General features: G+C 44.3%; 1 protein-coding gene across 2 annotated transcripts in view; it reads right to left on the bottom strand.

Annotated features, from left to right (window-relative positions):
- LOC138265744 (glypican-5-like) overlaps positions 1 to 21,173 on the bottom strand; it is a 1,691,495-nt gene that overhangs the window by 922,822 nt on the left and 747,500 nt on the right. For both annotated transcript variants that reach the window (XM_069213745.1, XM_069213743.1), the window contains exon 4: positions 19,031 to 19,170. In XM_069213745.1, coding sequence (XP_069069846.1) covers positions 19,031 to 19,170 — 140 coding nt within the window. The remainder of the gene's footprint in view (positions 1 to 19,030; positions 19,171 to 21,173) is intronic.

Here is a 21,173-nt window from a genome sequence, read left to right on the forward strand (position 1 = left end):
AATTAAGGCAGCACAGTCAGGGATGCAGGTAGGTTGTCTACAACAGATGGTGCAACAGCTGCATGGAAACGGGATGGTTCAGGCGCAAGTGAGAGGCAGAGGTCGAGGAGGTTTTGTGAACAGAAGTCCAGATTTGAATACTGTAGTAGTTCAAAACGATGTATAGGGAATGAAGAAGATGTTACCTTGTCATGCTTGCGGGGTCGTTGGACATTGGAAGCGGGAGTGTCCGATGATGGTGCAGGAGGGTGTTGTTCAACAAAGCAATTATGTCAGTGCATTTCAAAATGTGAAAGGACCGAGGCTGAGAGGACCTAATCCGAACTTTCAGTACAACATGAATCAGATGCAGGGTTTTCAACCCATGCAGCAGGTGCAGATGCCACGTATGCAACCGATGCAGATGCAACAAATGCAGCAGGTTCCCATGGTACCTAGACAGCAAATGCAAGTGCCCTTAGCGCCAATGGAACAGCAACAGGTGATGCTTCCTCAACAGGTCAAAGAATGAGTCAAAACAACACAGTGCAACAGTTCCCATTGAGTGGTGAGAATGGAATAAACAATGAATGGTCGGATGAGAGTTCAGATAGCGAGGAGTGTAGGCTTGCAGCGTCCTTAGAGGTAGACCAGAAAGGGCCATATGTTCAGGGGAAGTTAATGGCTCACAAGGTTTCGTTCTTGGTTGACACAGGAGCTACACGCTCTACAGTCAGAAGTGCAGAGGTTCCGAAACTGGCCCTTTCGGGACGTACAGTCAAGGTATTAGGAGTGACAAATCAACTCCTGACAAACCCGATCACAGATCCGGTTCAGGTTGAGCTTGGCACTTTTCAGGGGTTGCACCGATTTGTGGTTTGCGATTCGAGTCCTGTGTCCCTACTGGGAAGAGACTTACTGTGTAAGACAAGGTGTTCTATCACCTGTTCCAATGAGGGAATTGAGGTTCAGACAAACAGTGATGATGAAGGGGGAGAGGAGCAGGTTTCAGAGCCTGAAATTGAGACTACAGTCATGGAATATCCTCTGATTAACTTTTTCCCGATGTTCACAGTGGCTGATCTCCCAGCAGACGTGCAAGGAACAGTCCAAGAAAAGGTGTGGGACTTGACCGGGAAAGAAGTAGGAGTGATAAAAGGAGTAGAACCGGTTAAAGTCAATGTGAAGCCAAATGCTGTGTTCCCCAAGTACCGCAGTACCATATGGCGCAAGATGTCCTTATAAAGGTGGCGCAATTTATGGCAGACTTTGTGAAACAGGGAGTAATGAGCAGTCCATGTAATTCACCAATAATGGGACTGAGAAAGCCTTGCGGGAAGGTTCGAATTGTCCAAGATTTGAGAAAGATTAATGACATAGTGGTGAAATGCTGCCCAGTGGTGCCAAATCCAGCTGTGATTATGTTCCAGGTTCCATGTGATGCAGAGTGGTTCACAGTAATTGATCTGTCCCAAGCGTTCTTTTCTGTGCCTCTTCATGAGGACAGCCAATTTCTTTTCAGTTATAAATTCCTGGACAAGGTTTACAATTGGTGTCGAATTCCTCAAGGGTTTTCGGAATCACCTTCTATATTCAATCAAATACTGAAGAAGGATTTGGAGTCATTGGAATTGCCTTTTCAGTCGACTCTAGTGCAGTACATTGATGATCTGTTGATCGCATCCAAAACAAGGGATGAGTGCAAGTATGATTCGATTGACTTACTGAATCACCTGGGAAAGAACAGACAAAAGGTGTCCCCAAAGAAGTTGCAATATTGCCAGAAAGAGGTGAAGTATTTGGGTCATCAAACTGAGAAAAGGTTGAGGAAGTTATCTAGGGAAAGAGTAACTGTACTGTTACAGATGAATCCCCCAATGACACGGAGAGATGTTAGGATGTTTCTGGGAATGGTGGGCTACTGTTGTCAGTGGATCCCGAATTTCTCAGTCATCTCCAAGCTATTGGTGAGACTGACGGCTAAGGAAGGGCCAAATGTCATAGTGCTGACAGAGAAGGAAATGAAGGCGTTTACTGAGCTAAGGGAGAGCATGTGCAGGGCTCCAGCTTTAGGTATGCCTGATTACACGAATCCTTTTGTTCTGTTTTGTCATGAACGTGATGAATGTTCTTTGTCTGTCTTGACACAGGTCCATGGAGGTGTAAACCGACCAGTAGCATATTTTTCAGCTACTTTGGACCCAGTTGCAGCAGCCTTACCGGGTTGTCTGCGTGCAGTAGCAGCAGTTGGTCAAAGCCTCACACAGTGTGAAGGCATAGTGATGGGGCATCCTCTAACAGTTATGGTCCCTCACTCAGTTGAGATCCTGTTGACCCGTACAAAAACGCAGCACATGACAAATGCAAGATTGACAAAATATGAAATGATTATATTGGGGTCACCAAATGTAACGTTGAAAAGATGTACAGTATTGAACCCGGCAACTTTGCTTCCAAATGAAAACACAGAAGTTGAAAATGTTGAAGATGTAGAACATGATTGTCTTGAGGTAACCGAAATGTGCACCAAACTGAGGCCTGATATTAAAGATACCCAATTGGAAGGAAATGACCAAATTATCTTTGTAGATGGCTCACATTTGAGAGACTCAGTAGGAGTGCTGAGAGCCGGATACGCTGTATGTACGATCTCTGGTATCCTGGAAGCGTCTTGGCTTGAGAGAGTATATTCTGCTCAAATGGCTGAATTGGTTGCTCTTACTAGAGCTTGCCATGCCGCCGCCCAGTTGAGAGTGACTATCTATACTGATAGCAGATACAGATTCAAAATTGTCCATGATTTTGGCCAACTATGGTCACAGAGGGGTTTCTTGACCTCTTCCGGTTCTCCAGTGAAAAATGGTGAGAGAATTAAGGAGTTGTTGCACGCAATTCAGTTACCTCATGAAATTGCTGTGGTAAAATGCAGTGCTCACCTGAAATCACAAGACTTTGTTTCAATGGGAAACGGATATGCGGATCAAGTCGCAAAGTTTTGCGCATTGAACTGTATATTGTTTAAGGATCAGTGGGAATTGTTATCTGAAACAGAAAATGAGATTCGCACAGGTTACGCCTTAAGGGTAATTGATACATTAGAAGAATTGAGATTGTTGCAGGGACGTGCCAGGAAAGATGAGAAGCGTTCTTGGGTTAGGATGCAATGCGTACAAAGGCCAGATGACTTGTGGGTTTCAGATGAAGGGAAAATGGTCTTGCCGAACAGTCTCCTGTCACAATTTGCAAGGTTTTACCATGGTCAAGCACATATTGGGAGGGATGCCATGATCAGGTTGCTCAAAATTGACTGGTTTAACCCGAAGTTCAGACAAGTTGCAGAAGTGATCTGTCATAGGTGTATCATCTGTCAGCAGATGAATGCGGGGAAAGGGACAGTGGTGAATTTGAGCCACATTGGGAGAGCAGGAGGTTCATTTAGCAGAATGCAATTGGATTTTATTGAGATGCCCGTATGTGGAGGTTTGAGATATGTGTTGGTGATTGTGTGTATCTTTAGTCACTGGATCGAAGCATACCCTACACGTAGGAATGATAGCCTCACAGTAGCGAAATTGCTGCTTAGGGAATTGATACCACGTTTCGGGTTCCCGATCTCTTTAGAATCAGATAGGGGAAGTCACTTCAACAACGAGGTGGTTAAGCTATTGTGTGCAGCATTGAACATTGAGCAGAAGTTGCATTGTAGTTACCGCCCTGAAGCATCAGGACTAGTGGAACAGATGAATGGTACCCTGAAGTCGAGAATGCCAAAAATGTGTGCAGCCACGAATTTGAAATGGCCCGATGCATTGCCTTTGGTGCTAATGTCAATGAGGAATACACCTAACAAGAAAACAGGACTGTCCCCTCATGAGATTCTCATTAGCCGAGCTATGAGACTGCCCGCAGTGCCTGCGAATGTTCATGTGAATATCACGGATGATATGGTGTTGGACTACTGCAAGGGTCTGGCTGATGTGGTCCGCTCTTTTTCTCACCAGGTGAAAGCTACCACCCTGCCACCGATAAATGATCCAGGACACAACCTAAAAGCTGGTGACTGGGTTGTCATCAAGAAACACGTAAGGAAGTCGTGTTTGGAGCCACGTTGGAAGGGGCCATATCAAGTAATACTAATGAATACTACTGCTGTGTAGTGTGCGGGAATTCCGAACTGGATCCATGCCAGTCACACGAAAAAGGTGATGTGTCCAACTGATGAGGAAGTTGAGTTGTTGAAAGTACCAACAACAGAGAAGGAAGTCTCAGGGCCGGAGAGTGATCAAAGGGGAACTGAGACAGAAGGAGAGCTCGTTGAGGACAGCTTGGTCACTCCAGTAAGAGACAAAGGAGAAGAGTCCCAGAGGGGTGACAGTGAGCCTATCTCAACTGAGGAACCGGGAGAGCCAAATCAGGGGGAGGTTCTTCGAGAAGCAGGCGAACTTGAGAATGAGCTAGAGCCCCTGACAGACCCAGAAGGCGAAGGAGTTGAGGAGGAAGAAAGTCAGAGTGTCCAAACTCTTCCTGAGCAAATTGCAGGTCCATCAAGAGAAAACACCATAGAATCAGAGGAGGGCGAAGGGTTGCCACAGGAAAGATCAAAGGCCAGAGAGACACTGAGAGGAGATAAGTGGCCAGAATTGCAAGTGTAGAAGGGAAAAGTGGTTGTCGAAGATGCAATAGAGGAAGAGGTTGATACAACAAGGAGAGAAGATCAAAGTGAAGGAGAATTGCAAGGTGATCACAAGTTGAAAAGAAAGAGAGTAGCCAACAGAAGGTACGCGGGTCCTGAATGGGCGTATGCAACGTCAGCTGAATGGCAACAAGAGTTCTTGGCGTTTCGCTTTGATCAAGAGATTCCAGGTCAGTACTTTGGTACCTGAGTTTGGCCAAAGAGACTGAATTGGCATAAGAATTGAAAAGAAAATTGAGAAAAGAGACTGATAACTTACCGGATGAGACACTGATTACCTGAATTGACTTTTGAAAACCGATTTTGACAAGCTGCTAACCTGAATTGACAAGGATCCTGGGAAAGAAACTAAGAGCTGCAAATACTTGCTTGTTTTGACTTTGCTGCGAGGAGAAAAAAAAGAAAAGAAGAGAAATAAAATGCATTCTAACTGTCCTCTGTTGGTTGAATTAACCATCCTTCACTTTCTGATTCTTTACAGATCATGGCTAACATTAGAGAGGATAATAGAGGGAGTAGGCGTTGTAAATATTTGGATGTTGGTTTGGGTGTTGAGTGTGTGATATTCATTATGGTTGTGGTCGTGGGTATGACACTAATGGATAAGAGTGGGACTAACAATGCTACAATTCCTGAGACTACCACTGCACTAACAACTTGGGAGAGATTTGAGCTGGATACAAAATATTTGCATGAGGGAACTAACGCAAAAGGGGAACTATCCACTAACGTTTTCTATTGCTTGCTTGAGTGAGTATGTTGACACAATGGATGTGAAAGATTGTTACTTGTTCACACATATTCCTGTTTTGGTACAAGAGGGGGTTACCTATCATAGTCTGCCCTTAACCTATGGGATAAGCTGCAGTCTGTTACTAACAAGATTCTATAACCAGGAAGAGATTCAATATTTTTACTCGAACCATGATCATGTGTTTTTTATGTGCCTATCATAGCGGATTTGAATGGGGTAGCTAAGTACTATGGTATAAAGTTAATTAAAGGATTCTTTGAGGAAACAATAACAATTAGTACATCTTATGCACACCACAATAATTTGACATGTTTGCTTACACCTGTAGAGAAAAGCTTTTAAGATCACAAGGAGGATAGAAGAAGGGCATTGAAGGGTAAATTGGAGAAAGGATTGCAGCAACGGGCTTTTGCTAGTAGTGAGGGTTACAGTGCAATTAGAGAACAAGGGAAGCTAGCTTTAGATGCACTACAGGTAGGCAAGCTTTGCATATCCAGACCAAAATCATACTATGACAATGTGTTTGTGGGAATGAGTGAATGCAAGCATGTGTTTTTGTTTCAGAGTAAATGGACGTTCATGTTAAATGGACAGGATCCAGCAATCCCAGGGATTTATTATATATGTGGTCTTAATGCCTATTACCGTCTTCCAAAGGGATGGTATGGGACAAGTTATTTGAGGATAGTTTTCCCAAAAATATATCAACTTGACGATTTGAAAAGGTTTCCGAAATTGTCTGAATGACTTCGTACTAGACAGAAGAGAGAGACTGCTGCTGGCGTAGTAGGAGGCATATTTGGGGAGATAATTCCTTCAGTGGGAGTTATCTTAAACTCCATAAAGATTAGAAAGTTATCTACTATTGTGGATAACATGCTGACAAACTTTTCAGGGGCTATCCTCCTGATGGATACTGAACTTGCTGCGGAGAGGGCTATGACTCTTCAAAACAGGCTTGCTTTAGACATTCTTTTAGCGAACAATGGCGGAGTTTGAAGGATGCTTAATGAGCGTCATTGCTATGCTTACATACCAGATAATAGTAACAAGATTAGAAATATGCTTACTAACTGAACTAGGGATAGTACAGACTTGAAGGAATTGAAGGAACCAGGTGTTTGGGAAAAGGTTGGGAAAGGATTTGCTTCAGTGGGAAATTGGTTTAGTAGTGCTTGGCATGGGGTATTGTCGAAAATAATAAAGGGAATATTGATCGTTATAGCTTGCTTATTTGGATTGTGGGTGGCATGTAAAATTAATAAAAGAACAAAATTGAAGATGGCGAAAAATAATAAGAGGAGGGGAGAAAAACAAAGGGAAAAATTATTCAGGGCAAAATCAAAGGGGAAGCCAATAAAAGAAGAGATTGAAATGAGGGAACTTTAAGATGTAAAATTTGCGGGAAGGTTTTGTGTGATGACAAGAGTCATCAGAGGAGGGATTGTCGGAGTGTGTCTTTTAAAATTAATATTAACATGAAAAGCTTGCAATATATTGTGTAATGAAGCTGCATAGAAAGTGTGTTACCGTAGAAAATAATGCACACGTTTGAAATGTGCCCACAGGGAGTGGCTACCAATGTATTCGAAGACTAATGAAACTTATTAATGATGAATGAATTATGTACTAATGTTTTGAATTTGTATTAGAATATCACAATTAGAGTCATGTATTAGGGTTTTGCTAAATTAATCACTAGGCCTTAGTCTAGTGAGGGTCTGGGCCTAGCTGCCTGGTCTCATATTAAACTGTGCTTTTCTAACGTGCAATGTGCTATTTTCCTGAAGGACACAAAACTGTACTTTTCCAGAAGCTAGATATGTGTGTGTAGCCGTAGTAAATTCTTTCTCATGGGACCCGACTTGCTCAAGGAGACATTCTTGCTGAATGCAACAGTGTAATTCGTAACAGGTGCAAGGCTCCCTGGAGTAGGAGAAACAATGGAACTACTGACTGGAACGTAAAGTGAAACTTTTCTTATCTGACATTCCAACCGATGAAGACGTCAATAACGTGGGCCAATCAACGACGTGAGAACTGTGTTTTGTGGAAATTCTAGTGAAGTGCGTGGAGAATTATTGGACAGAGATAATGATGCACAAAATATTATCCAATGGGGAATTAAGGGCTAGTTCAACAGTTTTGATTTAACCGCATGACTCGAGGAGAAATCAGCCATTATTGGACATTTCACTCCAAGCCATTCTTTGCCGTTTTACTCTGCTGTTTATTCGTCCTGATACTTACTTCTCCTCCATATGAGGGAAGCTCTTATTCTTTAGCTATGTCATACTGAGACTTTGCCCTGTCCTATCTTTGCTGCTGATAAAAATGACTGATGTCCTGAGGACGAAGACTGATGCTGTTTGCTGATTCGTTGGATGGGTAACTATCTGATGCAAAATTGTAATTGTCTGTTTGCCTTTCTCTCTAGGTACCAACTGCTCTTTTGATAGAGGCCAAAGTTAGATGTTTTCCAAATTTGTGTTTGCTAAATGGTTTTGCATGAAGCCCTACATGCTAATGCTAATCGGAGGTTAGTTAAGGTGTTCACAAATATCCTACGCAAATGGACAAATGACTGAGTTTTTGCTTTGTTGAATCATGTATTACTGAGACTCTGCTAAGCTGCTTCTTATTAATAACGTGTTAATACTGAATGAATATTCTCTATGCATTGATTGATCGTGTTCTAATTGCAAACCTGAAGAGTTACTAATGAGGTGAATTGCTAATGAGACTAACAGGAATGACTTTAGATTGTAACGAATAGGGAAATAAATATCTTAACATTCAACTAAATTAGTGTGGTTATTCATGACTGAAAGGTCATGGTTTGTTTGATTTATTGATTCTTATCGGATGTTATTGATCAGCTTAATGATTAGTTATTGTGATTATTAATTGAGTCATTGACCTATTGATTTGTGATGTCAAAGGGACACCGCGTACTGGGAAGTTCCTGAACGTGGTCCAAAGGTTCATCGACCTAGGCGTGTCTCCTTGTAAGTTTACTTATCAAGGTTCTGACGCGCTATCACTAGTGATAACAACAGACCTCTGCATGTGGCATTCTATCAGTTGTGCCTCTAGTGCCGACGTTCTTTAACATAACTGAGCCAAGCCAAGGTGCCCCGTGTCAATATCTAATATGATTTTCTCATTTACAGATACATGTGCCTGGCACTAGTTGCTGTTTCGAGTACTGCTGTGCTTTGCAGCGACTCCCAGAACTGATGAGTCTGTCCCAAGGCATTCAGCAAGAACTGGCCAACGCTGACATGGCAATATCTGTATTACACACACTGCTTAATATTTCTAATTACAGAGTCACAAAGGCGTCATCTGTAAGAATTAGAAATAATAAGTTACCCAGAAAAACTAAAAGTAATTTTTCAGATCAGATTTAAATTCCACCATCACTTTGACGTCCTGTCATTCTTGCCAAATCACTTAAACTCCATGTGATGTCTGGGTCTCTTTTAAAGAACTCTGAACAAGTAGCACGTCACACTGGTGAACATATTCTTACATTTCCAACTCCAGCAGCACCAAGCCCCACAAATGTGCACACCTTTTCAGGAGAGGCGAAAATATATATATATATATGTATACAAATATAACAGCAGTTCTACCTCCTCCGAAGCGGCTGCTGTTGTCTGTTTGGGGTCCGAAGGTTGGAATCAAACTTCCAGTTCATGCCAACAGGAACATAACCAATCCTGCAGCTTTTCTCATGCTGTTTTCAGCGTGAGAGAAACATCACGGTTGAACGGAGCAGGCTAATCCAGCGCTTCTCTTGTGACTGGGGGCTTGTGCAATCCCCGGGCTGTTTAACACAGATGCTGGATTGGTGCAGGGAGAAGTGCACAAGTCCGGTTGGCCGTCGCAAGGCAGTCAGACAATCCGACATGCGCACTCTGCACTTTACAATGTCATCCCATCCCTGCTATAGCTCAGTAATCAGTCCACCCCGACATTAAACTCTCTGCTGGGATGCACATCATAACAAAATGGCAATGCTAATAAAACCATTTTATTATATTTATGTTGGTTTACTGTTGCGCTCGCAGCAGGCTGGGTGACGCTCCTCCTCCCTAAAGGAGGAACCCTGCGGCTGGTTCCCTGCTGCAGCTCCTTCTCTCTTTAGTTCCAAAATACCATTCAGCTCCCTGAGGGTTTTCTGCTGCCTCTTAAGGCAACTCCTCAGTATTTCCGCTTGAGGTTTTTATTTGCTTTTCATCACAGCTGTCAGATTTCTTCCTGATTTTCCCAATCCATTATGTTTTCTGTCATTCACTACTTAAAGGTCTAGGTCTAGTTAGAGGGTGTGTTGGAACAAAGTTGTGTTTGTGCCTCTCTTGAGATCTTGGGACTTCCTAAGCCAAAATCCTGACTCTTGCTTTTCTTCAATTTAGTGAAAACGTCATGAGCAAAAAAAATTTTTTAGAAGGTGACAGCTTTAATGGCATCTGCCTTCCACTTATTTCAGTATGTGGCAACACTGTTGGAATTGCACAAGTTGAGGACCAAGAATGCTAGGCTTTATCAAACAGCCCACCCCAGTTCTTGTGATCCACCAGTCATCAGCCTGTCATTTTTAAAGTGTTCTGGAGATAATATGAGTTTGAAGGAGTTTTTGGATTGCCTGGTAGCTTACTTTGTCTTTCAACTGGGACAGTTTTTCTCTGAACGATCCAAAGTGGGATATTTCCTTGACTGGTGATGCTCTGGCTTTGGGCAACTGCCATTGTTGTCACTGAATATCCTTGCCTGGATAAATATGCAGATTTTTTGTCAAAGTTCAAGATGTTGAGAGACCAGATTTTGAAACTTCTGCCATGGACACCGTGTGAGATCTCTCAGGGAAATGACAAAGTACTAACCTAGTGCACTCAGATTTGTGAGCTTGCTGCTGAGACCACCTGGGAGGAACACAATCAGATGACTTTATTCCAGATGGGGTTGAAGGAGGAGCTAAAGGACTCCTCAGCTTCTGGACCAAGTTCCCATGATGAAACATTGACTTAAGGAAAGCAGAATGGCAAACCAGAGAAGACAAATGGTCACTTCTATTCCTTGTTCCAAGTTTTTAGGTGGAGTGAGCAAAGTACTGAGCCAGTTGTTCCTTCTTCTGAGGTGCTCGATGAGCCGATGCAGCTCAGATCAAGTAGAGGTCCCTTGTTCAGAGCTCAAAGTGAACAAAGATATAAATTAGGTTTGTGTCTCCATTGTGAGAGTCCTAACCATTGACGTGAAATTTTACTATTTGACCACCAAGGGCAGTGGGAAACACCAGATCTTGTCTTTTGCAAGGGTGGGAGATTCCACTCTCTCCCTCTAAAGGTTTTAGTAACTCCCTGGGACCCAATTAGGGTTTGTCTATGTTAGAGTTAGATTACAGTGCCTCCAACATGTATGTGGTGTTCAGCTGTGCCCAGAGGTTCCAAATTCTGATCAGAAAGAAGAAATATCCAGTCCACATAAAAACAATTAAACCTTTCTGTGTGTCAGATGTCTGTGAGCTGTCTGATGTACAGTGCTCATGTGCGCCGGACTTCTCCCTGCCGCCTGCACACATGACACTTGGAATCAGCTGTTTGCTTTCTTTGAAATGATAATCAATGCCAGCAATAGGAACGGATCCAACCGAGGTCAACAGGAGTCTCCACGCAAACACTCCCATTGTCTTTGGTTTGATCTGTTCCTATCCCAGCACTAGGCCCAGCCATACAGGTGGGTAAAAGTTTTAATTGACACAAGTAAGGCAATGCTGGGTGGTAGAAATTGTGTGGATTCCTGCAGATTCCAGAAGATTTCATCACAGAAATATAAGGAAAACGTGTGATTTCAGGAAATGTTTGAGGTTTGTAGGACATTCCGGGTAAGAAAACCTAATGGGATCCACGCAACTCACACCATCCTGGATTACCCTAGGTTTCTAGTTTAGAAAAATTTACAGGTTGACTAGGTTTACCTCGGTGCTGGCTGTGCTAGGATCGAAAATCTAGAGCTACCTACATTGAGAAAGAGGTCCGGCTTTCAGTGGAAAAATGGCTGATTACATGTTGTGGTTTGGGCCGTTTCCTGTTGCAGGCACTAAGCATTACAACTCAGCTTTCCACCAGCCTTGGCATGGGCAGTGCAGGGGCCTCCCTGCTCAGCACCATCAGAATGCACATTGTCTGCTGCGCAGACAGAGCGCATTCCGAGAGTGCTAGTGTGCTATAGTATTGTGCTCAGATCCCTTAAGGAAGCCAAGGCCAATACCGTAACACTGTTCCAGCCAGACAGCCCAGCGAGAACTTGCTAGTACAATCTTCCCGCCATTCAGCCAGGCAGGGACTTTGTAATACGACGTAGGGACACCACCTGCATGCGTTGTCATCCTCCCCATGGCTTTGGCAGTCCTGGAGTGAGAATGCCCAAGTCATAATGAGACCCTAAAAGTCTTCAAATGGAGGTCCTGGAGATTTGTCTCAGCAGTAGCAGGCTATCAGGAAGTTAACTTGTCTTTCTTTCCTTCTGCTGACCTACTGTTTGCCTGGATGTAGAGCGCCATGTCAAGTCCTGTCCTATCTGTGCACAGTCCAAGGTAGTCCAAGACGATAAGCCCTATGATTTTCTTCAGCCTTTATCTGTTCCTTATCAACTTGGGCACACAATTTCCACTGGCTTTACTGTGAACTTACCCCAGTTAAGTGGAACTGTATGGATCATTGTCACTGCAGACTATTTTTCCAAGATGGATCACTTTTCTCTTTTTCAGTTTCATTCGACTGCCAACACAATGGCTGGGAAATTCCTGTTTTCTATATTTCATCTTCATTGGCTCTTTGAGGCCATAGTCTCTGACAGAGGTTCTCAAAACATTTCTAGGTTCTGGTGCTCAGTAATCTCGACCCTGGGTATCCACCAAGCTCAGACGTCTGGTTAACACCCACAGTCAAACTGTCAGACAGAAAGGGCCAATCAGAGCCTAGAGCAATATCTATAGTGTTTCTGCAATGTCACTCATAACAACAGGACAGAATACCTTCCTTCAAAATGTTGCTGTGTAACAACTCTTTTCACTCTACTACTAAAGTCTCCCCATTCTATTGTATCCAGGGCTTTCATCCTTGTTCCTGTCCCTCTTGTCCGGTGTCCACTTTTGCCTGGTGCTGCTGATTTTCTAGAGAAATTCTACTCTGAAAGGAGAGTAATTGCTCATAATCTTCAGGATTCCAAGACAGTTATAAAGGCTAAAATTGACAAGATAAGCCAAGTTCCAAACTTTTAGGTGGGAGAGAAGATTTGATTTTCTTCAATGAAGTTTGCCACTCAAAAACTGCCAGTCTGGTGTCCTTCTTGATTCCTCGGGCACTTTTTTACAACCAAAGAAATCAATCAAATCGCCTTTAGGCTCTGTCTTCCTGACACTTCTAAGAGTCACCGTACCTTGCATGTCTTTGTGTTAAAGCCTTTTGTACCTAATCCTTTTAATCAGATCTCTCTTCCTCCACCTGTCATGGTAGATAGATAACTGGAATACAAGGTCAGCGAGATTTGTGACTCCTGAATTTTTATAGGTTGGTTTGAGATTTTCCTTCACTGTAAAGGCTATCCCTGTGAGAGTTCCTGGGTTTCTCCTTCTTCAGTCCATCACCCAAGACTGGTTCATAATTTTTTTGGTGATTCTGTACAATACTGGGGCATCTGGATGTGGGTGTACGTTGAATCTGCAGCTTCTCTGCTGCTTGGGTGCTCGGGAACCAAAGTACTTGTGGGGTCCCACTGTTCCCAGGGCTCAAAAGATGTCATATGAAGCCCAGAACTGTGGGCTGGGACAGTCTCTCACTTGTTTCCTCACATGCTTCTGGGCTCCTGAACGTTGCTCCTTCTCTCTCCAACTCCAAAATGGCAGTCATCTGCCAGAGGGCTGGCAGTTACCTTTTAAGTTGACTCCACTGCAGTCCACTTCAGGCTTTCATTCTCTTTCTGTTCTTTCACTATTTAAAGGCCTCAGTCTGGTTGGAGGATGCATCGTAACATCCTTCGCTTGTTTCCTTGCTCCCTCCACTTGCTGGTACTATCTCTTCACTCGTGGGACTTTGATGTTTGGATTTGTCACTTATGGATTTTATCCAACCCTGTGAAGACTTCATCTGTAAGGAGGTTTTTTATTCCTTTTCTCCTGAGAAGTTGGCAGCTTCTTGAGGGCACTTGCCTATGACACAATCCAGTGTGTGGTGACATTGTGGCTTCTGGTAACCACCACCCTTATCTTGGACAAAGGAAGACCTGGATCTGAATTACAGGTAAGTGTCCAACCCTGAACAAAGCGATTACGTGATTCTTGTGCTGTGATTAATTGTTTTAAATGATTTTTGTTCTTTTTATTAATTTTACTGCATCTCTTTCTCTTGTATTTTACTTGTGTTTTGGCACACAACTTTAAAAAGTTTAAAACAACATTTGGGTAAATATGACATGTGTATTAAAACATGCTTGTATGTTTAGAAATGAACCATCCACATCCATGCACTTATGGGTAAGAATGTAAATTGATCTTACTCAGAGTTTATAAGTGACTTGTCTAGTCACAAACCAGCAGGGAAAGCACAGATTAGAAGTTCACCCATCTTAAAAGAAAACAAGGTTCTCATTATAGCAAAACTATGTGATGTTATGTTAAAAATGATGGATGCACTTCTCCAAAGTAAAAAAGGCATGTCACCATGGCAGGACTGTAGTGAGAAAAAACCAAGAGCAAGAATATTGACAAAGAGCAGTAGATGAGCTATGTCCCTGTAGAAATCAAGAGTATCGATAGGTCCATAAATAGCAACAGTATTTCATTTCTTCCAACCAGTGTTAAACATCCACTGTCAGAACCTTGTCAAATGGCCATAAGGCAAGCAGAAGCTACTGGGCCCAACCATAGAGGTTGAGGCCTTTTACGCCTGATGTTCCGGGGCCAGACTAACTATGGATCTGAGCAAATGGGCCAAGTACCCCTTCAACACTTGACACTCACTGGTAGAGTGAGTTGAGTAGTCCATGGCTTTTCTGGGACAGGTAGATACAAGGGGGTGAACACAGGCTCACAACTCAAAATACATTCAGCAAGAGCAATAAATGATTGTCTAGTTGAATTGCTTTTATGAAAAAGTGAGTGTTAGACTTTTCATCCTTGGCGTGGTCTCCCTTAACTTTTTGCCTCTGTTCCCCAGGTTGTTGATGTGTGCTGGACTCTGATTTTGCTGTTTTTGTTGCTCTGGGCACTTTACCGCTGTTAACCAGTGCTAAAGTGCAAGTGCTCCTTTACTAAATGTGTATGTAATTGGCTTATCCATGATTGGCATATTTGGCTTACTAGTACGTCCCTAGTAAAGTGCACTAGAGGTGCCAGGGCCTGTAAATCAAATGCTACTAGTGGGCCTGCAGCACTGGTTGTGCCACTCACATAAGTAGCTCTGTAATCATGTCTCAGACCTGCCACTGCAGTGTCTGTGTGTGCAGTTTTAACTGTAAATTCGACTTGGCAAGTGTACCCACTTGCCAGGCCCAAACCTTCCCTTTTCTTACATGAAGGCACCCCTAAGGTAGGCCCTCGGTAGCCCCAAGTTCAGGGTGCAGTGTATGGTTAAGGTAGGACATATAGTAATGTGTTTTATATGTCCTGACAATGAAATATTGCTAAATTAGTTTTTCACTGTTGCAAGGCCTGTCCCTCTCATAGGTTAACATGGGGACTACCTTTAAATCTGATTAAAGTGTAGATTCCCTTTGGAAGTGGATGGACATGTGGAGTTTGGGGTCTCTGAGCTCACAATTTAAAAATACATCTTTTAGTAAAGTTGATTTTAAGATTGTGTGTTTGAAAATGCCACTTTTAGAAAGTGAGCATTTTCTTGCTTATACCATTTCTGTGACTCTGCCTGTTTGTGGATTCCCTGTCTGGGTCAGTTTGACAGTTGGGCTGGTGGCACCTCACACTACACAGTGACACAAAAGGAGTTGGGGTGTAGTCTGCATTTCCTGAAGAGCCATCTGTGCTAGGAGGGAGGGGAGGAGTAGTCACTTACACCCAAAAGGGCTGTGCCTGTCCTCACACAATGCGGTCTCCAACCCCCTGGTGAGTGTCTGGAGCCTGGCCTGGGCAAGGCAGGATTTCACATTCAAAGGAGACTTTACTTTGAAGTAGGCCTACTTCAAAGGAGAAATTGGGTATAAGAAGGGCACCCAAAACCACAGACTTTAGATCACTTCTGGACATCAAGAGGAACCTCTGCCTGGAGAAGAGCTGAAGAGCTGAGGAGAAGTGCTGCCCTGCCTGAGACTGTGCTTTGTGGAGCTATCCTGCAGTTGCTGCTTCTGCCAGAGTAAGAGGGCAAAGACTGGACTTTGTGTGCCTTCCATCTTGTGAAGAAATCTCCAAGGGCTTGATTTAGAGCTTGCCTCTGCCAGCACCTGGAGTCTCTGGAGAGACTCCTGCTCTGACAAGTGGTGCCCTATCCAGTCCCTGGGCCCTTAAAAGGAAAGCGGGTGGAAATCCAAGGAAATCGACTTCGGACCGATGCCGCTGCTGAATCCGGTGACGCCGCCTGCAACCGACTCTGTGATCTTCGCTGGAACGCGATGACCTTCGCAGGCCCAACGCCGCTGCAGCCCCTCTGAAGTCCGCGACTCCGTGGAAGTCGCCGCACCACATCATGACCGACGCCGCTCGAAGTGCGCGGATTCAACGTTTCACACAGACGCTGCGATCCCCGACTTCGCGCATCGACTTGTTTTCACTCTTTACCAAAGGTACTGTACTTGGGGGTCTACGCGACTCCGTGTCCGGCGCCGCTGGTGTCGGCTTGTTGGGAACGACTCCGTCACGACACCGTGTTAACACCTCATCGAAGGTGTTGTGTCATTTTGTCATGTTTTCATTAAGTTACTGTGGGGGTTATTCTAACTTTGGAGGAGTGTTAATCCGTCCCAAAAGTGACGGTAAAGTGACGGATATACCACCAGCCGTATTACGAGTTCCATAGGATATAATGGACTCGTAATACGGCTGGTGGTAAATCCGTCACTTTTCCGTCACTTTTGGGACAGATTAACACCTCCTCCAAAGTTAGAATAACCCCCTGTGTGTGTTGGTACAAATACTTTACACCTAGCACTCTGAAGTTAAGCCTACTGTTCTGCCAAGCTACCAAGGGGGTAAGCAGGAGTTAGCTGAGAGTGATTCTCTTTTACCCCGACTAGAGTGAGGGTCCTTGCTTGAACAGGGGGTAACCTGACTGTCAACCAAATACTCCATTTCTAACAGTGAGTATTTATATACCAATCCAAAGTAAAATACCACATTCACAAACAATACACTCAGGCGGTGATTCTAACCGCGGCGGGCGGCGGTCGCTGCCCAATGACCGCACCGTGGTCACAAGACCGCGGCGGCCATTCTGGCTTTCCCGCTGTGCTGGCGGGCGACCGCCAAAAGGCCGCCCGCCAGCACAGCGGGAAAGACCCAGCAACGATGAAGCCGGCTCCGAATGGAGCCGGCGGAGTTGCTGGAGTGCGACGGGTGCAGTAGCACCCGTCGCAAATTTCAGTGTCTGCTAGGCAGACACTGAAATTCCTTTTGGGGCCCTCTTATGGGGGCCCCTGCAGTGCCCATGCCATTGTTCCTGGCGGGGAGACCCGCCAGGAACAGGATGGCGGTAGGGGGTGTCAGAATCCCCATGGCGGCGGAGCGCGCTCCGCCGCCATGGAGGATTCTCAAGGGCAGCGGAAAGTCGGCGGGACACCGTCGACTTTCCGTTTCTGGCCGCGGTCAGAATGCCCAGCGGTGCACCGCCAGCCTGTTGGCGGTGCTACCGCGGTCATTCACCCTGGCGGTTTTTACCGCCAGGGTTAGAATGACCCCCTCAGTCTCCTGAGGTCAGGGCACTAGTATTTTAACATGCTCGTTCCTGAGTCCCACTCCCCTCTCACTAGCAATAGTGGTGATTTCCCATTCACTTTAGGCAAACTTCAGATTAAGCTACACTAGTAATCTGAGTCTCAGGAGTCCAACTCAGACTCTTCTTCAGTCAAAAGTGTCCCAGCACCAATGCACTATATGACAGGCAATTTCCTTCCAGGGCCATCTATCCTGTAAGTCAGTCTTACTCGGACCAGCAGGACCTGCGCTACCAAAGTTTCGAAGCGTGCACCCTTCATGAGTGCTGAAGCTGTAGTGGCTGTCTCCAGGGAGTTCTTCACACGAGGCCTATCTGATGTCCTTGAATTCCTTATATGCAATCCTGTGGAAGCATTTGCCAAGGGGTCCTCAGTGCTTCTCTGATGCTGGAAAGGCTCCGTGGATCCTCCCCACAGATGGAGTGGGGGAACAAGATCCTTATGGTGCATAGGTGGGACTTAGGCCCACACTGGTCTCCACAGCAGCCTCTTCCTCTCAACGATAGTCTCAATCTGACCACGCTCCTTGCCTATTCCTGATGTCTCCACCTATCATACGGGTTCACTGCCTACACTCTGTAATCGGTCTATGGTCCAATTGGCACAGCAATATTCTTCACCACTGCCCCTCCTGACATACTAGGTCACTGACTTCACTCCATAAATGGGCTATGACCCATTCTATCCATAAGCCATTCTTCTTACACCTCACTTTAGAGATCTAATCACCAAGATCTCCCTCGCTCCCTTCAGCTCTTTCCTCTCCCTCACAGGACACACTGGACTTGGCAAGCAGGCAGGCACTAGCGCTTCAGGCTCCAGGGGCTGGTGATCTTGGATTGCCCTCACTCAGCTGGAAGACTAGTAGGCCTTGACCTCCAGTTCTGGTCACAGGCAACCCAAGTTGCTTGACAATTGACAGTTTTGAGAGCCTTGCGCTCCCCTTCTTATAATGTGAATCTGAGTCTTTGAAGTTTATGTTGGGGTCTGCTTCCTTTGAAGTGCCCTCTCCTCTGACCTGCCCTGCTTCAGAAAACAATTTGTCAAAGCAGGAGCGTCTCCATATCTGATAGCCCCACAACACAGGCCATGGGAGTAACTAGAGGTTCACACCTGAATGTCAGCCCCAGTAACATGTGTATCAAAGTCTACACCAGAGACTCAGTCCCACTCTTTATCATTCTCTTATTAGCTCAATTTCCTTTCTAAGATGTGCCCAGGCTCCAACTCAATGACTTCTCTGTGAATCAAAGAACACCCTTTGAAGTATACTCAAGAGCCTGGCTCTCCCTTCCTACAGTGTGCCCATCCAGCTGATAGGAATAGAGTAATCCACAAATCTGTCTGGGGGGATTCCTCTACGCCCCAATGCTCCTCCAGTTATCCCTTCATTTCCCAAAAATGGAACACAGAATCTTCCATGTGCTCTACCATTCACAGGCACACATACACCCAGTGCATGTATGATATAAACACACACTGTGCAGTACTACCCACCAATCTGATGTAGGCCAAGGGTGAGTTAAACACACAGCAGCTGAACTATAAAATATCATTTTAGTCATTTGGAAGCTCTTCCTCATGTTTCTAGTAAAACAAAAATAGTGCAAATGAATGCAGTGACTCCATCAATGTACACTGCAGTATTCATCACTGAGTACCTTCTTTTGTTGTTAATCGTGGTGGAATGTGAATGTGCAGATACAAGAGACTCAGGTGCAACCTCTTCTTCCATTTGCACCATTATATCTGGAGATGATTTCACAGCTCTCTCTTCTGGATGCCCACATACTTTATCCACCTATAGTAAAAGAAAGCATACAAGTTAAGAAGATATGTTACAACCATAGCTCAGTATTAAAATTAAGCACAAACCGGATTTTAGAAATAAAGTGTGAAGGCAGCATTTAATAAGAAAATGTTAATAATAATTCACAGTCAACAATAACAATAAGCAACAAAACAATAACAGCAATAACAATAAAGGAATAATAATAATAAGAATCATAAACAACTAAAATACTTATATATAAATACAACTCACAAAAGAGCACAAAGTACTGCCAGGGAAATCTTGGCAACACTAGGTCATCCCTACAAGCAAAGGGTAGAGTCATTACAGGAAAAATAGAAAAGAGCTCTGCTACACATCTGAAGTTACCAGCTAGCTACGAACTGCAACAAAAGAAGCATCCACAGCTGAGTCAACTTCCACTTTACAGCAATAGGTGTGGCCAGAACCAAATGAGGAACGGTACCCTACCAATGTTCTTCAGTGGGCACTGGACTGTGCAACGTATTACTCATGCAGTCACCTAATTGTAGAGCCACAAAAGATTCTAGTCAACAAGAAAAAGCCAAAACATATCCACAGTTCATCAAACTGCAAAAGGCACTACTTCAACACCACCCACCTCAAAGCCACACTAATCTCACAACACACATCTAATCCCAAATCTAAATGTTTCCAAATGTATGACATGACCGGCCAAAAACACACCAAACTCCCAGTCCCTAATATATCACATACTAGGCAATTAGACTAATTTGTCCTACATATATTGTCAATGCCGCTTCAAAACAGACCATACAGCACCTGTCCCCTGCCAAGGAAACTGTTAAAGAAAACAACTAGACCACATCAATGGCACACCTAAGACCAAACCTCTGAAAAGCAATCTCTGCTACAGCTATTGCTGGTAGAAAAGGGACCACTCATGGTGTGTTGATGCTGTGTGCTGCCTTGCTTTCAACCTTGTGTGCACACACCAGGGAAAAGCTTCCCACTTGCTGGCAGCAACCTGTGATTTGAAAAGCATGGCATGACACCAATCACTGGCTGGTCAGAGAGAGGCAACGTGGAGTGGTGACCAGTTTCAAACTGAGAGCGAAGCAGCAGACAAGCGGGCAAAGCAGAAGAGTGGACACAAAGCAGCTAGCTAACAGCCAGATCGTTGGCTGCGGCTGGATTACTGGCTTTCGGCAACTCCAATTTTGTAATCATTCAAAAATTTGCTTCTGAATTTCGATGCATAAAACTCTCCCAAAATAGATCTATTTCTGTAATTAAAATTAGCTCTTGCCAAGCACTGCTGTCAATGTGAATAGTTCTTCAAAGAAAGGTCCAGTGCTCCAAGAAAAAAATAATATCCTACACGCAGAACGGGCCACATCTCTTACATTTTATTTGTGGGTGAATAGATGGAAAGTGTCCCGAAATTCAGGTAAATCTCCAGTTTCTCAACATTTGACTATGCCCCTGAGGTTTCTGATGATCTAAAACACTTTGAAACCTGATTGCATGCAGTCCTGCATCTTTTCTTCTGAACTTATCTTTGGCTTGTGCTGGATGGTTGTTTGCAGGAGCAATGATATGCCATGAGAGGAAGAGCATGCTAAGGGTAGTCGTTTTTCTGTATAATAACTGATTCTTTTTTTAGGCACTGGCATTTTCTGTTTTGGAATATGAGACAGAAACATAGAATAACTTTTTGTGTGTGGAAACTTGGAGCACACCCCTAAGTGGTCGTAGCTATAGTCAAAGGTCCTATAGTCCTGTTGTCCCAGGGGGCTGGACAGGCCCTTGGAAAATGGTGGGGAAAGCATTGGTTTCTCATAGTGTATGGCTGGCTACAGGTGGAGGCGCTGACTTCCTCCGGAATCTCCCAAGGAAGGAAAGAAAATTGAAAACTTCCCTCAGAAAGGCAAGCCACTCCAGTTTGCACTGTATATAATTATATGTCTCTGCAAATTCTGGGCCCAGGCCAACACATCTGAATACTGATGAAAATATAGTTCATCTAT

The sequence above is a fragment of the Pleurodeles waltl genome, chromosome 11 (genome assembly GCF_031143425.1).
Source record: "Pleurodeles waltl isolate 20211129_DDA chromosome 11, aPleWal1.hap1.20221129, whole genome shotgun sequence".
NCBI lineage: Eukaryota > Metazoa > Chordata > Amphibia > Caudata > Salamandridae > Pleurodeles > Pleurodeles waltl.